Source organism: Muntiacus reevesi, chromosome 7 (assembly GCF_963930625.1).
Source record: "Muntiacus reevesi chromosome 7, mMunRee1.1, whole genome shotgun sequence".
NCBI lineage: Eukaryota > Metazoa > Chordata > Mammalia > Artiodactyla > Cervidae > Muntiacus > Muntiacus reevesi.
The window spans coordinates 11,390,844-11,407,088 of record NC_089255.1 but is presented as its reverse complement, the minus strand read 5'-3'; the positions used below and the strand labels follow the sequence as shown (position 1 = coordinate 11,407,088).

General features: G+C 36.2%; 1 protein-coding gene and 1 pseudogene across 1 annotated transcript in view; one reads left to right on the top strand and one right to left on the bottom strand.

Moving 5' to 3' along the window:
• Positions 1-16,245, top strand: part of STYX (serine/threonine/tyrosine interacting protein) — a 45,266-nt gene that overhangs the window by 8,993 nt on the left and 20,028 nt on the right. Inside the window, exons 2-4 of the mRNA XM_065940228.1 lie at positions 5,011-5,043; positions 9,537-9,590; positions 13,143-13,240. Of these exons, the coding sequence (XP_065796300.1) occupies positions 5,011-5,043; positions 9,537-9,590; positions 13,143-13,240 (185 nt within the window). The remainder of the gene's footprint in view (positions 1-5,010; positions 5,044-9,536; positions 9,591-13,142; positions 13,241-16,245) is intronic.
• On the bottom strand, positions 3,331-3,503 carry LOC136172829 (U4 spliceosomal RNA; annotated as a pseudogene).

Below are 16,245 nucleotides of genomic sequence, written 5' to 3'. Positions count from 1 at the left end.
TGTTCTTACCTGGGAAGTTCTGTGGACAGAGTATCCTGGCAGGCTGCAGTCCATCCGGGCTGTTGAGAGCTGAACACAGCTGAGCTCCTAGGCACACAGCAGTCAAACATTCTTTGGGTCAGGTCTCATAGACCCACACAAAGCTGCACCTCTGTGTGTCGAGCACTGTCATCAAGTATTAGAAGTAGATCACAGTGATAAAGACACATGAGACATTTGTGTGTCTGTGTGTGTGCGCACATGTGCATGTGTGGTCAGGATTAAAATTTATTTTATTTTCCAGACATTTATCCAGTTATTAACAGCATCACTTGTTGAAAGACTTTTCTTTCTCCATTGACTTACATTGGTGTCTTTTCAGGAAAATTAATTGGCTGCATATATGTAGGTCTTCTGACCTCTATTCATATTTTCCATTCTTCTATTTGCTTTTAGTCTGGGAAAAAAAAAATCTCCTTTCTGTGTTTGCTATGCTGAGCAGTTTTCCTCTTTTCCTGTTTACCTGTGCATTTCTTTCCCTTATAGGGCTGCCTATTTCTAAGGTACCTACCTTTAACTAGTTTTGGGAAATTCTCATTAGTATTGTGTGTAATATTTCTCCTTTATTTTCTCACCCCTCCTTCTAGAACTTAGATTCTATGGATGTTAGACCTTTGAATTCTGTCTTACCTCCTTTTAATTCTATTTTACCTGTCTGTTAACTGCTCATATTTTCCAACTCTGGATTTAGGTCATTTCATAAGTTTTTTTCTAATGCACAAATTTTCTTTTTAACAGTGTCCTTTCTTCTGTTTAGCCTATCTGATGACTTTTCATTTCAGTTATACATTTTCAGTTCTACATATTCCTTTTGGGTCTTTAAAAAATTGATTTCTTAATTTTTGGTCATACTTAAGGGTACTCTTATAGTAAATGTTTTATCATATCTACAAAGACAGCAATATTTTTTGTTGTTGTAATTAATATCTGAAGATTTTGTGGATGTGATTCAGTTGTATGGCTTCTAATATTGGCTCATTTCCTCCTCTTTTTTTTTTTTTTAATGAATTTTTAAATTGTGAGTTCTTAGAACTTAACTTTTGAATTATTTCTGATTTAGCTTTAGGGTATGTTCCTCCAGAGAGAAAATGCATTTACTTCTCCCAGGACACTATCTACTCAGGACCACTTGACATTAAATTTTCACTTGGTCGCACGAGTGAAGAAGGTCAGACTTGTTAAGAAGACCCCATCCCACTGTTACCACCACCACCTACTTAGACCCAAAGCTAGGAAAGGCAGGGGTACTCATTTTTATGGGGATGCAGTAAGCTTCTACTCCCTCCAGTGTGTCTTCACGGAAGGTGTTGCTCTTTGGGGACCCAGTATTTTGGTTATGATCTGACTTCCCACTTTGAGCAGGTCCTAGGCTTTCTCTCAAGTGCAGTACCATTTAAAGTAAGACCATGGTGAGAATGTGGAACAACTAAAACTCCCATCCATTGCTGGTGGGAGCATAAATTGCTTTTGGAAAACTTTTGACAATGTCTGGTAAAGCCAAATATAGGCCTACTCTGATTGTCATTTAATTGCCACTTATATATCCAAGAGAAATAAATGCATATGTCCATCAAAGAGCATATAAAAGAGTTTTCACAGCACCTTTATTCATAATTGCCAAAACCTGAAAGCTACTTAAATCTCCATGAACAGGAAAATGAGTCAGTTGTGACTGCACAGCAATAAAATGGCATAAGCTACTGACATACACAATAGCATAGATGAATCTCATAGACATTAGGTTGAGATAAACCAGACATAAAGTAGTATTGGCTGTATGATTCCATTTTGACTTTCTTGGTGGCTCATTAGTAAATAATTCTCCTACCAGTGCAGGAGATGAGGGTTTGATCTCTCGGTTGGGAAGATCTGAAGAAGGGACTGGCAACCCATTCCAGTATTCTGGCTTGGGGAATCCCATGGACAGAGGAGCCGGGTGGGCTCTGGTTCATGGGGTCACAGAAGAGTTCAACATGACTTAGTGACTAAACAACAAATGATTCCACTTACATGAAGTTCCAGGATAGACATAACTAAAATCTGTAGTGATAAAAGTCAGTCTGAAGACAGGAGATCCTGACTGAGAAGAGAAAAGAGGGAACTTTCTGAGATGATGGAAATCTCCATCTGAGTTGTGATTTTGTGGGTAGGTATATTTGTAAAAATTGCTTGAGCTCTACATTCAGATTTGGTCACTTTAGCACTTCATTCTTATATACTTCCATTTTAAGAGCTGACTCACGGGAAAAGACCCTGATGCTGGGAAAGATTGAAGGCAAAAGGAGAAGGGTGTGGCAAAGGGTAAGATGGTTAGATAGCATCATCAACCCAATGAACAGGATTTTGAGAAAATTCTGGGAGATACTGATAGTGAAAGTTGCTCAGTCACGTCCAACTCGTTGAGACCTTGTGGACTATACAGTCCATGGAATTCTCCAGAATACTGGCGATTCATCTGCAATGCGGGAGACCTGGGTTCAATTCCTTGGTTGGAAAGATCCTCTGGAGAAGGGAAAGGCTACCCACTCCAGTATTCTGGCCTAGAGAATTCCATTGACTGTACAGTCCATGCCGTTGCTAAGAGTTGGACTCCACTGAGCGACTTTCACCTTCACTTTCTGGGAGATAGTGGAGGACAGAGAAGCCTGGCATGCTGCAGTCCATAGTGTCACCAAGAGTTGGATGTGAGTTAGAGACTGAACAACAGTGCTGGCCTCATAAAATGAGTTTGAAAAGTGTTCCCATTTTTTTTCCTGTTTTTTGGAAAAGGTTGTAAAGGACTGATATTAATTCTTTGAACATTTGGTTGAATTTACCAGTGAAGTTGTCTGGTTCTGGACTTGTTTGTTGGGATGATTTTGATCACTAATTCAGTCTACTTGTTTCTTCAAATGTTAGTACTGAGTTTTAAAAGTTCTTTATATGTTCTATATATAGATGCAGTTTATTTATCAAATACCTTCTTACAAGTATTTTCTCCAGCTCATGGCTCCAATTTCAATTTTTAACTGTGGCCGCTTCTTATAAAGAGCAAATATTTGTATCATGATGGAAGTCCAGTTTATTGAATTTTTTCTTTTATAAATTGTGATTTTGGTGTCATATTTAAGAAGTATTCGCCTAACCCAGTCACAGAAATATTCTCATATGTTTTCTTCTAAAAGTTGTTATTTTGGGTTCACACCTGAGTCTACAACATTTTTGTTAAGTGTAAGATGAATAAAAATTTATTTTTTATTAAAAAAAAAAGAACAGAAAGAAACATAGAACTGAAAAGACTAGCAAATCTTCTCAGGATGCTGTGTTTCAGTATTTACTGCCCTTGCTGGGTTTGTGCTTTCTTGTATTTATGGGGACTTCCCTCACTTCTTAGTTCATCTGTGCATTTAAAGATACTTTTGAATTAACAGTTATCATGCCTCAGATAAACTTCATTGGTTATGATACTGCCACTGTGCAAAGCCTAAGATTCTTTGGAAGATATATTTTAACAATCATTTTGTAGATGGCTTCTCAGGATTTATAGACCAATTCTACGTTGCTGAAACCAATTTTCAAGATTTGAAATAAAAAATGTATTTTGTTTCTCTTCTTTATTTAAAAAAAAAAAAAAAGGAATGCTGATTGTCATTGTAGGAGTATCTATTCTCTTTCCATTGCAGAAGTATAACATTTCTACCTTCTGTGTTAAAAATACTTTTCTGACTCGGGGGAATCTGGATGAAGGGTAAAGGGAATTCTTTGTACTATTTTTTAACTTTTCTGTAATTCTAAGATTTTCTAAAGAAATTTAAAAGACCTTTTTGCAGTTTTAACTTTAGAAACCTAATTACTATTTTTAATTCTGAGTTTTAAGCAACTAAGCTAGAAACTTTTAGAATGTAGTCCATTTACAGATGAAGACTTACCTGTAGTGTATTTGATTCCTCATTTCAATTCATTGTAATTGCTTTTTTCTTCTTCTAACTTTTAAAATATTATCTGTCTTTGACATTTTGCGTTGGCATTTTGCATGGAGAAGGAAATGGCAACCTACTCTCGCCTGGATTGTGGATGGACGGAGGAGCGTGGTAGGCTATAGTCCATGGGGTCGCAAATAGTTGGACACGACTGAGTGACTTCCCTTTCTAGCTATTTTATTTTGGTCTGCATTCCAAGAATGAACTCTGTACTTAAGTAAAGTATATCTTTTAAGGGACTTGAACTAGACAGTATCAAGCCCAAATAAGATATGAGAAAGACTATTTGATAGGCATCTAGCAGTTTAGATCAGGCATGGCAGATAAATACCTACTACATTCTGTTCTTTAATCCATTGCAGATGTTGCTCAATGATCACAGCACTCTTTTCTTGCTAGAAGTTTTGTCCACGTCGGGTTTTATTAATAGCTGTCTGAAAGTGAAAGTTGCTCAGTCGTGTCCAACTCTGCGACCCCATGGACTATACAGTCCGTGGAATTCTCCAGGCCAGAATACTGGAGTGGATAGCCTTCCCCTTCTCCAGGGGATCTTCCCTACCCAGGGATCGAACCCAGGTCTCCCACGTTGCAGGCAGATTCTTTACCAGCTGAGCCACAAGGGAAGCCCAATAGCTATCTACTGTCAGTTGATTAGAGGTGGCATGAATGACACAGTATCTATTTTACAATCTCTGATTTAGAGAATCATTGTTGCGAGAAACATCTGGAATACCTATACTTTTAATTACTGAACTATTCCGTCTGTTATAAAGTAACATAGTCATAATTTTGGAAGCCTGATTACTTAGAATCACCCTAATCATTGTTTCTTGTCACTTAAATCTTCACATATTTATGAAGCCAGTTGATCTGCTATGTTTATAGAGTATTCTCTAAGTATAATGTATTTTTAAAAAATCTGTACGCTTGTATATCACATCTTTGACCTTTAATTGGGTGACATTTCTCATAATGTTATTTACTTTTCTTATGTTTTCCTTCCATTTTTAAGGAGTGGACCTACCCTATGAGACGAGAGATGCAGGTATGACAACCTTCTTGTTTATTCCAGCCAACCTGTATTACTGTTACTATCATTATTAAATAATTTAACCTAATTTCACAAAGGATTTGAGTCCCATTGACTCATGATCTATAGGTTCATCACTGAGTATTTGAAATATTAACATATTAAAAGTAATTGTGGCTTTTTAAAAGATGGGAGATGAAATTTCTTAGAATCATTGACATAGTTACATATCTATGTGCTTAAGGAGTCACTTTCTGCATCTGAAGAATTGGGCACAGTATTTGTATTATTTCTGAAAGCAGTTTGCTTTCTGTGTTTGTGTAGTTTAGATAAACTCTGGAGAGTAGACTGTAAAGCAGATTGTAAACCCTTTTGACTTAATTGTTCACATTTGTGTCTGATTTCCAGTCAACTTCAGTTAATTTAGTGAAGTTCTCCATAAGATTGAGTTGAATACTCACACTACATGGAGGAGGAAATGGCAACCCACTCTAGTATTCTTGCCTGGAGAATCCCATGGACAAGGGAGCCTGGCAGGCTGCAGTCCATGGGGTTGCAAAGAGTCAAACATGAGTTAGCAATTATACAGATACAGAAACAAACTAGTGGTTACCGAAGGAGAGGCAAGAGTGTGGTGGGACAAATTAGGTGTATGGGATTAAGAGATTAAAAACACCTATGTATAAAAAGCAACAAGTTTATATTGTATTAGATAAAAAATTATAGCCATTACTATATAATAACACTTAATGGAGTATAGTCTGTAAAAATATCGAATCATTGTGCTATACACTTGAAACTAGTGTAATATTGTAAATCTACTATACTGCAATTAAAAACTTTAAAATAAATAAAAAATAAGCAGGTGAATTTTCCACAGGGAATTGATAAAGACTATTTTCTGGATGGTACAAACCAACAGACATTCAATAAAGGGAATTCATGGGGGAAAAACTACAGTATGGAATGAATGAATTAGTGATAGCTTGACATTGTACAGGAGGCAGTGATCAAGACCATCGCCAAGAAAAAGAAATGCAAAAAGGCAAAATGGTTGTCTCAGGAGGCCTTACAAATAGCTTAGAAAAGAAGAGAAACTAAAGGCAAAGGAGAAAAGGAAAGATATACCCATTTAAATGCAGAGTTCCAAAGAATAGTAAGGAGAGATTAAAAAAAAAAAAAAAGCCTTCTGCAGTGATCAGTGCAAAAAAAATAGAGGAAAGCAATAGAACGGGAAAGACTAAAGATCTCTTCAAGAAAATAAGAGATACCAAGGGAACATTTCATGCAAATATAAGCACAGTAAAGGACAGAAATGGTATGGACCTAACAGAAGCAGAAGATATTAAGAAGAGGTGGCAAGAATACACAGAACTATACAAAAAAGATCTTCATGACCCAGATAACCACGATGGTGTGATCACTCAACCTAGAGCCAGACATCCTGAAGTCCAAAGTCAAGTGAGCCTTAGGAAGTATCACTATAAACGAAGCTAGTGGAGTTGATGGAATTCCAGCTGAGCGATTTCAAATCCTAAAAGATGATGCCGTTAAAGTACTGCAGTCAATATGCCAGCAAATTTGGAAAACTCAGCAGTGGCCACAGGACTGGAAACGGTCAGCTATCATTCCTATCCCAAAGAAGGGCAATGCCAAAGAATGTTCAAACTACCACACAATTGTACTCATCTCACACGCCAGCAAAGTAATGCTCAAAATTCACCAAGCCAGGCTTCAACAGTATGTGAACCGTGAGCTTCCAGATGTTCAAGCTGGATTTAGAAAAGGCAGAGGAACCAGAGATCAAATTGTCAACACCTGCTGGATCATTGAAAAAGCAAGAGAGTTCCAGAAAGACATTTACTTCTGCTTTATTGACTATGCCAAAGCCTTTGACTGTGTGGATCACAACAAACTGTGGAAAATTCTTAAAGAGATAGATAAACCAGACCACCTTACCTGCCTCCTGAGAAATCTGTATGGCAGTCAAGTAGCAACAGTTAGAACTGGACATAAAACAACAGACTGGTTCCAAATCAGGAAAGGAGTACGTCAAGGCAGTATATTGTCACCCTGCTTATTTAACTTATATGCAGAGTGCATCATGCAAAATGCTGGGCTCAGTGAAGCACAAGCTGGAATCAAGATTGGCGGGAGACAGCAATCCCACTTCTGGGCATACACACTGAGGAAACCAGATCTGAAAGAGACACGTGCACCCCAATGTTCATCGCAGCACTGTTTATAATAGCCAGGACATGGAAGCAACCTAGATGCCCATCAGCAGACGAATGGATAAGGAAGCTGTGGTACATATACACCATGGAATATTACTCAGCCGTTAAAAAGAATTCATTTGAATCAGTTCTAATGAGATGGATGAAACTGGAGCCCATTATACAGAGTGAAGTAAGCCAGAAAGATAAAGATCATTACAGCATACTAACACATATATATGGAATTTAGAAAGATGGTAATGATAACCCTATATGCAAAACAGAAAAAGAGACACAGATGTACAGAACAGACTTTTGGACTCTGTGGGAGAAGGCGAGGGTGGGATGTTTCGAGAGAACAGCATGTATATTATCTAGGGTGAAACAGATCACCAGCCCAGGTTGGATGCATGAGACAAGTGCTCAGGCCTGGTGCACTGGGAAGTCCCAGAGGAATCGGGTGGAGAGGGAGATGGGAGGGGGGATCAGGGTGGGGAATACATGTAACTCCATGGCTGATTCATGTCAATGTATGACAAAACCCAGTGCAATGTTGTGAAGTAATTAGCCTCCAACTAATAAAAATAAATGAAAAAAAAATTAAAAAAAAGATTGGCGGGAGAATTATCAATAACCTCAGATATGCAGATGACACCACCCTTATGGCAGAAAGTGAAGAAGAACTAAAGAGCCTCTTGATGAAAGTGGAAGAGGAGAGTGGAAAATTGGCTTAAAGCCCAGCATTCAGAAAACGAAGATCATGGCATCTGGTCCCATGGCACATAGATAGGGAAACAGTGGAAATAGTGACAGACTTTTATTTTCTTGGGCTCCAAAATCACTGCAGATGGTGACTGCCACTATGAAATTAAAAGACACTTGCTCCTTGGAAGAGAAGCTATGACCAACCTAGACAGCATATTAAAAAGCAGAGACATTACTTTACCAACAGAGGTCTGTCCTGTCAAAGCGATGGCTTTTCCAGTAGTCATGTGTGGACATGAGAGTTGGACTATAAAGAAAGCTGAGCGCTAAAGAATTAATGCTTTTGAACTGTGATGTTGGAGAATACTGTTGAGAGTCCCTTGGACCGCAAGGAGATCCAACCAGCCCATCCTAAAGGAAAGCAGTCCTGAATATTCATTGGAAGGACTGATGCTGAAGCTGAAACTCCAATCCTGTGGTCACCTAATGTGAAGAAGAGACTCATTGGAAAAGACCCTGGTGTTGGGAACGATTGAAGGTGGGAGAAGAAGGGGACGACAGAGGATGAGACGGTTGGATGGCTTCACCAACTCGATGGACATGAGTTTGTGTAAGCTCCGGGAGTTGGTGATGGACAGGGAAACTTGGCATGCTGCAGTTCATGGGGTCGCAAAGAGTCGGACACGACTGAGCAGCTGAACTGAACCTACATAGCAGCACTTTTTTGTTTCGTATTCACATCTGCCATTCCCAAGGTCAAGCAGTGTCTCTCCTCAGGAATTGCTTGACCTCTAAAAAACCTGTTTCTCTTAGTGAAAATTCACTTATTAAAAATATATGATTACCTGTGAGGTATTTTACTTGCTGCTATGAGGACTGGAAATATGAGTAAAATTTAGTTTCTGCATACAAGAAGCTATTAAATCTATACATAAATAATTTTGATATCCCATAGAATTGAAGTACAAAATTGTATTAGTATATAGGGTATGATATATTCCTACTGAAGAGTTTCTATATTGAATTCTCATAGAATAAATTTTAATTCACCATTCAGAAGTTATTTATTTATAATTTATTTATTTGTTTATAAAGTTATTTAGTTATAAATCACAGAAACTGTCCATAGTCTTTTTTTGAAACTTTGCAGTAATACTTTACATAGATAAGAGTTGTAATCTTGTTTTATCTTGTGCTACTTTGATTTGATTGAATAAGATTTTGTGTAATTCCAAAGGGATGATTTTTTTTTATACCTGTTTTATTTCTAGACTGTAGCAGAGAATAGAAGTAAAATTTGAGGTGTTTTAGTAATCGAAAAGACAACAATACAAAATACTAATTCTCAGACTGCTTATAAAAAAGCACTATGGAAGTTCAAATACCTGACTTTTCAGAACTAATTTAAATTTTAAATGTGTCATTCCTGTTTTATAAAGCACATCTGCATTTCTCTTCACAGTCATTTGCTCAGTGTTGCTAGAAAAGTCTCCCTAAATAATAAACTTTTTAGCAAATTACTATACATGGTACATGTTTTGTATAGATTTAAATTGCTGGTGGTAAATAGCTCAATTTTTTTCCTAGGAAATTCTGCCTGGTTTGTTTTTAGGCCCATATTCTTCTGCCATGAAAAGCAAGGTAAGAACTTTAAATTAGATTCATCAATAGACTTTATTATCCAACTACATGGAGTAAGTTTTTTTAGTAGAAGTTTTGTTTGAGGAAGTGTCCACTGATTTTGCATATTAGCAGTAATTGTGACTCTGGAGTACCTACTTTCTTTCAGATTTTATTGGACCAGTGATTCTCAAGGGTTTAACCACAAATCACAAGTGAGGTTTTTTGTATTTTTTTCCTCATGAAATCCATGTGTTTAAAATACTTGAAAAAAACTGACCTTTAATAATTTATTTACCTTCCAAGATACCTGGAATTGCTAATGTGGATATTGGACATCTGTAATTGCTAATCATAGTTTCTGAGAAATATGAGATGTAATTAAATCCCCAAATAAGATTATTTAACATATTAGTTAAAGGATAAAATAGAGTGTGCGTACATGAGTGTGTACAAAATACACTCATAGAACCCACATATTTTAATTGAAGGGACTCATTTTATTTCTGTTTTTCCAGACTATGGAGATCTAGAACCTCCAGGTTGTAAAGTATTGTATTATATATCTAGGTGTCCTATATATTTACACTGAAATGTATTTCTTCAGTTACACAATTGAAAGGGTAGATCTCATTCAGATATATGTATTAATAGCAGTGTTGTTGCCAATTCCAAGAGGATTCAGCCCTATGAATTATGGCAATGCTAATTCTCTTTGAATTATAATATAAAACATTATATCACAGATGTTTTCCCTAATACCCTGCCTATTTAGAAGTCAGTTTGATACCTGTATAGGTTTTTTAAAAACTTTAGAATTAAAAACTTTTTTGAAATAATTTGATATATTTATCAATTTTAGGTGATGGGGAGTTTTTTGTTTTTTTTTTTTTAAGTTTATGTCATTCATTATGGAACTGGAAAGCTTTTTGACTGTTGAGGCATATCTAAGAGTAATAGTAGTCATTTGATGGCCTGCAACTAAGTTGGGAAGGTGGGATGTTGATCAAAATTTATGTTTAAAGAAGTACTAAGAAAAGGATATGGTCGATAACTATAGATTTAACTGACTTACTTTGTAAAAGCAAATTTATTGCCCAAATAAGGTAGTATTCACAAATACTGGGGTTCAGAATGATTTTAGACTATTTGCTTTTGGTGTTCTCACTGTGCTTTATAAATATACGTATTATACTGTTTGTCATATTAATTTGTAAGTATTTGTTTACAGATATATTGTCTGAAAACCTCTTCCCCCTAACTTCACTGTGGTCTCATTAGATTGAAGAAAAGTTTCTATGGCAAAATTTGATTATTTCCCACCATAAGTCATTATAGTTCAGCCCATATTTCTTTTCATATCATCTAAAACAGTAATAGCAGAAGAATAATAGAAATAAACCTTAAGGAATAAGCTCCTAATAAACTCATTTAGTTTAGCGTTTGATTAGATTAAAATACAGTTTTAATAAAAGGGACATATTTAGGGTCTTTGTAGGTAGTGAACTATTTCTTTTTATAAAGTATGAGATAAAATTATAGTTTGCTTTGTATAAATGAAAGTCTGTTGAAAACCAAAAAAAAAAAAAAAAAGTTTTGTGTGCTATTATATTTGGGTTCTGTCTTAAGGTTTGTTTTTACTTAGTAATCTAATGTGCCTTCTAAGCTTGTTAAAACAAACAGGTTTTATCCCTGATTATATGTGTCTTCTTGTAGTTTCTCATATTAATAGAGTAGATATGAAAAGTTCACATATCATAGATCAGTGATAGACAAACAATGAATATTGAATTCACTTTGGAGGTTCTATAAATGTGAATATGGAACATTGATTTATTATTAATCCTACCAAATTCTTAACCTCCTTTCCTTTGTCTCAGGATGTACTCAGGAAATACAAAGATAACTGAACTGTAATCTATGCCAGACATAGGAAACTTTGCTGCAAAAATTGACATTTAGAAACCACATTTTCTTGACTTAGGCTGCTATAATAAAATACCATCGACTGGATGGTCTCAGCAATAGGCATTTATTTCTCATGGTTCTGGAGGCTGGGAAGTTTGAGATGAGGGCGCCATCATAGTTAGGGTTTGGTGAGGGCGCTCTTCATGGTTTGCTGCCTTCTTGAGGTAGTCTCACATGGCAGAGGGATGAGGCTCTGATGCCTCTTCCTCTTATAAGAGCACTAATTCCATCACGGGTGCTCCACCTCATGGCTTCATTTACATCTAATTACCTCCCAAAGGCCCCACTAACTAATATCATTCCTTGGAAGTTAGGGCTTCAACATAGGAATTTTAGGGAGACACAAGCATGTGATCTGTAGCAAGTAGAAATTAATCTTTAACTTTTTTCATGAATTATTAGTATTACTGTTCTTTTAATACAGAAAGGGAATTAAATAGATAGGATTATAAACTGAAAATAGAAAATGCAGGCTTATTAAGAATTCTGATTGTTCATTATTTGTTCATTCATTTCTTGGACATGTAATTATTGAACAACAACTATGTTCCGGGCACTGCTTTATACATAATAACCGTGAATCACTGAACAGAGTCCTTATTCTCATGGCATATATATTCTAACTATTTAAATAACATGTTGTCTGTAAATTTCACTGAAACCTATAGTCACTTGCAAATAAAAACTTACAGTTTTTAGAGTTATTATGTTACATTGCTTTACATATAGAGCCACAAAGCACCACAGAATACTTTGGAGTTGCCAGTTTTAACTTTAGGAGAATTTTTAAACCCTAGAAGTTAGTTTTTGTGAATTGTATAAATTAATTCTGGCTTAAAATAGAAAAACTGTACTGGGAGATGCAGAGAGTAGTCTCGAGATTTGGGCTCCAGCACTGCTGTTAACTAGGTCGGAGATGTTGAACAACTGTTTTAATGTTAGAGTAGTTCTCTCTAATAAATAAGAACTGTAGCCAATATATATAACTGTCATTTACTAAAAGTACTTGCTATGTGTCCCAGCCACTATGCCAAAACTATGCCAAAGATTATCTTATAGAATTCTCACAACTATTCAGTGAACAGGTAGTGTTTTCCTAGTTTTCATGTGAGAAAATTGAGCCACAGTGCTCAGGTCATTAGCAGAGCTGGGATCTAGAGCTTGGGCTCCATAGCTCATGACTCTGTATGTAGCCCATGCCTTTAACCACTGTATAGTATTAAAAGTAAATAATAAAGAGTATATAAATGTAAATTATAAATAAAGTATGTTATACATAATATAAAGGTCAAAGGGTTAATATATATAATGAAGTTATAGTATTGTTTCCCAAATAAATTATCTTTAAGGTTATATCAAGCTCTAAAATTATCAATATAAAATAATTCTATAAGCCTTTTGAGGACATGTAGTGTGTTTATCTTGAATCATTGAAAGATTTTGCTGATGACTTCAGGCATGTTATTATGAAATTAGCTTTGATTCCCTGTATTTAAAGCTCAGATGTGGCTATATTTACTATAAAGTTGAGTCCTATGTATTTTCAAATCTCTATTACAGTAAGATGATGTTTTGTATTTTAAACTATTTCTTTTTTTTTAATAGCTACCTATACTACAGAAACATGGAATAACTCATGTAATATGTATACGACAAAATATTGAAGCAAACTTTATTAAACCCAACTTTCAACAATTATTTAGGTAAGAATTGTTGATATAATATATAAAAATGTTATGGGTATCAAACATGTAATGTTTTTATTTTAAGTTGATTTTATTATATTGGACTTCTATATATATATATGTTTTATAAAGATGGGTTATACAGTACATCATTTGAAGAATAAACTTCCCTTAAAATATTTTAAATAAGTAATTTATGCACATAATGTGGAATTCTAAATGTTCAAAAGAATGTATACTGAAAATATACTGAAAAGTAGTTTCCCTATACCTGTCCCATAAATACTCACTTCCCCTCACTACAAGTATCCATTGTTGCTTCTTTTTGAGTATCTTTCTGGAGTTATGTTACATATATATATATACACGCAGATCAACTTAGGCTTTTTAAGAAAAATGTATTTTGGAGATTGCTTCATATTATTACTTAGCTACATTCTTTTTTTTTTTTTTTTCTTCATTGCATCTTCTGGCTGGTAGAACCTCAGTTCCCTGACAACTGGGCCACATCAGTGACAGCCTGGAATACTAACCACTAGACCACCAGAGAAACTCCTGTGTTACTCTTTTTAAGTAGACAGTAATCTACTATATTACTCTACTAAAATCTATTCAAACTGTATCCTATTGTTAGACATTTAGATTGTTTCCAGACTTTTGCTAATGTAGTGACTATCCCTCTATGTCATTTAATTCATATATGAATATAGCAGTAGGATAAATTTGTAGTAGAAAGGCTGGATTAAAGAGTATGAGCATTTAAATTTAGTAGATGTTACAAATTGCCCTCCAGTGAGTTGTATCAGTTTGTATTCCCAGTGCAACTCTCTCAGACAAAATTATAAAATATTTTTAATTTTTTCCAATCTTGTTCATTTGCTAGTTCATGTCTGACTTTTTGCAGTCAATGGACTGCAGCACACCAGACTCCTCTGTCCTCCACTGTCTACTGGAGTTTGCGCAAATTCATGTCCATCGATTCAGTGGTTCTCTCTTAACCATCTAATCCTCTGCTGCCCCCTTGTCCCTTTGCCTTCAGTCTTTCCCAGCATCAGGGTCTTTTCCATTAAGGCAGCTCTTCGTATCAAGTAGCCAAGGTATTGGAGCTACAGCTTCAGCATCAATCCTTCCATTGAATATTCAGGATTGAGTTATTTTAGGATTGACTGGTTTGATCTCCCTGCAGTCCAAGGGACTCTCAAGAGTCTTCTCCAGCACTGCAATTAGAAAGCATCAGTTCTTCAGCACTAAGCTTTCTTTATGATTCAACTCTCATATATGTACATGACTACTGGAAAAACCATAGCTTTCTCTATAGGGATCTTTGTCAGCAAAGTGATGGTTTTTCTTTTTAATATGCTGTCTAGGTTTGTCGTATCTCTTCTTCCAAAGAGCAAGTGTCTTTTAATTTCATGGCTGTGGTCACCACACCATGCAGTGATTTTGGATTCCAAGAAAATAAAATCTGTCACTGCTTTCACTTTTTCCCCTTGTATTTGCCATGAAATGATGGGACTGGATGCCATGATCTTAGTTTTTTGAATGTTGAGTTTTAAGCCAACTTTTTCACTCTCCTCTTTCTCCCTTATTAAGAGGCCCTTTAGTTCCTCTTCACTTCCTGCCATTAGAGTGGTATCATCTGCATATCTGAGATTGTTGATATTTCTCTTGGCAGTCTTGATTCCAGCTTGTTAGTCATCCAGCCCCACATTTCACATGATGTAGTCTACCTATAAGTTAAATAATCAGGGTGACAATATACAGCCTTGTTGTCTCCTTTTCCAGTTTTGAACCAATCAGTTTTTCCATTTCCAGTTCTAACTATTGCTTCTTGTCCTGCATACAGGTTTCTCAGGAGGCAGGTAAGGTGGTCTTGTATTCCCATCTCTTCAAGAATTTTCCCCAATTTGCTGTGATCCACATAGTCAAGGTTTAAAGAAGTAGCAATAGATGTTTTTCTGGAACTCCCTTGCTTTCTCCATGATCCAGTAAATGTTGTCAATTTGATCTCCAGTTCTGTCTTTTCTGAATCCAGCTTGTACATCTGGAAGTTCTCAGTTCACATACTGTTGAAGCCTAGCGTGAAGGATTTTGAGCATAACCTTACTAGCACGTGAAATGAGCACAATTGTATGGTAGTTTGAACATTCTTTGGCATTGCCCTTCTTTGAAATTGGAATGAAAACTGACCTTTTCTAGTCCTGTGACCACTGCTGAGTTTTCCAAATTTGCTGACATATTTAGTACAGCATCATATTTTAGGGTTTTAAATAGCTCACCTGGAATTCCATCACCCCTACTAGCTTTGGGCTTCCCAGGTGACACTAGTGGTAAAGAACCTGCCTCCAAAAGCAAGAGATTTGGGGCATCGATTTGGATTACTGATGTTGATTCGACTTGCCTTGGGAATGAAGCAGGATCATTCTGTCATTTTTGAGGTTGCACCCAAGTACTGCAGTTTGGACTCTTTTTTTTTTTTTTTTAAACTATGAGGGCTACTTCATTACTTCTAAGGAATTCTTGCCCATAGTAGTTGTTATAATGGTCATCTGAATTAAATTCACCCATTCTAGGCCATTTTAGTTCACTGATTCCTAAGATGTCAGTGTTCAATCTTGGCATCTCCTGCTTGACTGTGTCCAATTTACCTTGATTCATAGACCTAATATTCCAGGTTCCTATGCAGTATTGTTCTTTATGGCATTGGACTTTACTTTCACTACCAGACACAGCCGCAACTGAGTGTCATTTCCACTTTGGCCCAGCCACTTTATTCTTTCTAGAGCTATTAGTAATTGCCCTCTGCTCTTCCCCAGTAACATATTGGACACCTTCCAACCTGGAGGCTCGTCTTCCAGTGTCATATCTTTTTGTCTTTTCATACTGTCCGTGGGTTTTTTCTGACAGAAATACTGGAGTGGTTTGCCTTTTCCTCCTCAAGTGGACCACATTTTATCAGAGCTCTTCACTGTGACCCGTCTGTCTTGGTTAGCCCTGCATGGCCTCACTGGTAGCTTCATTGC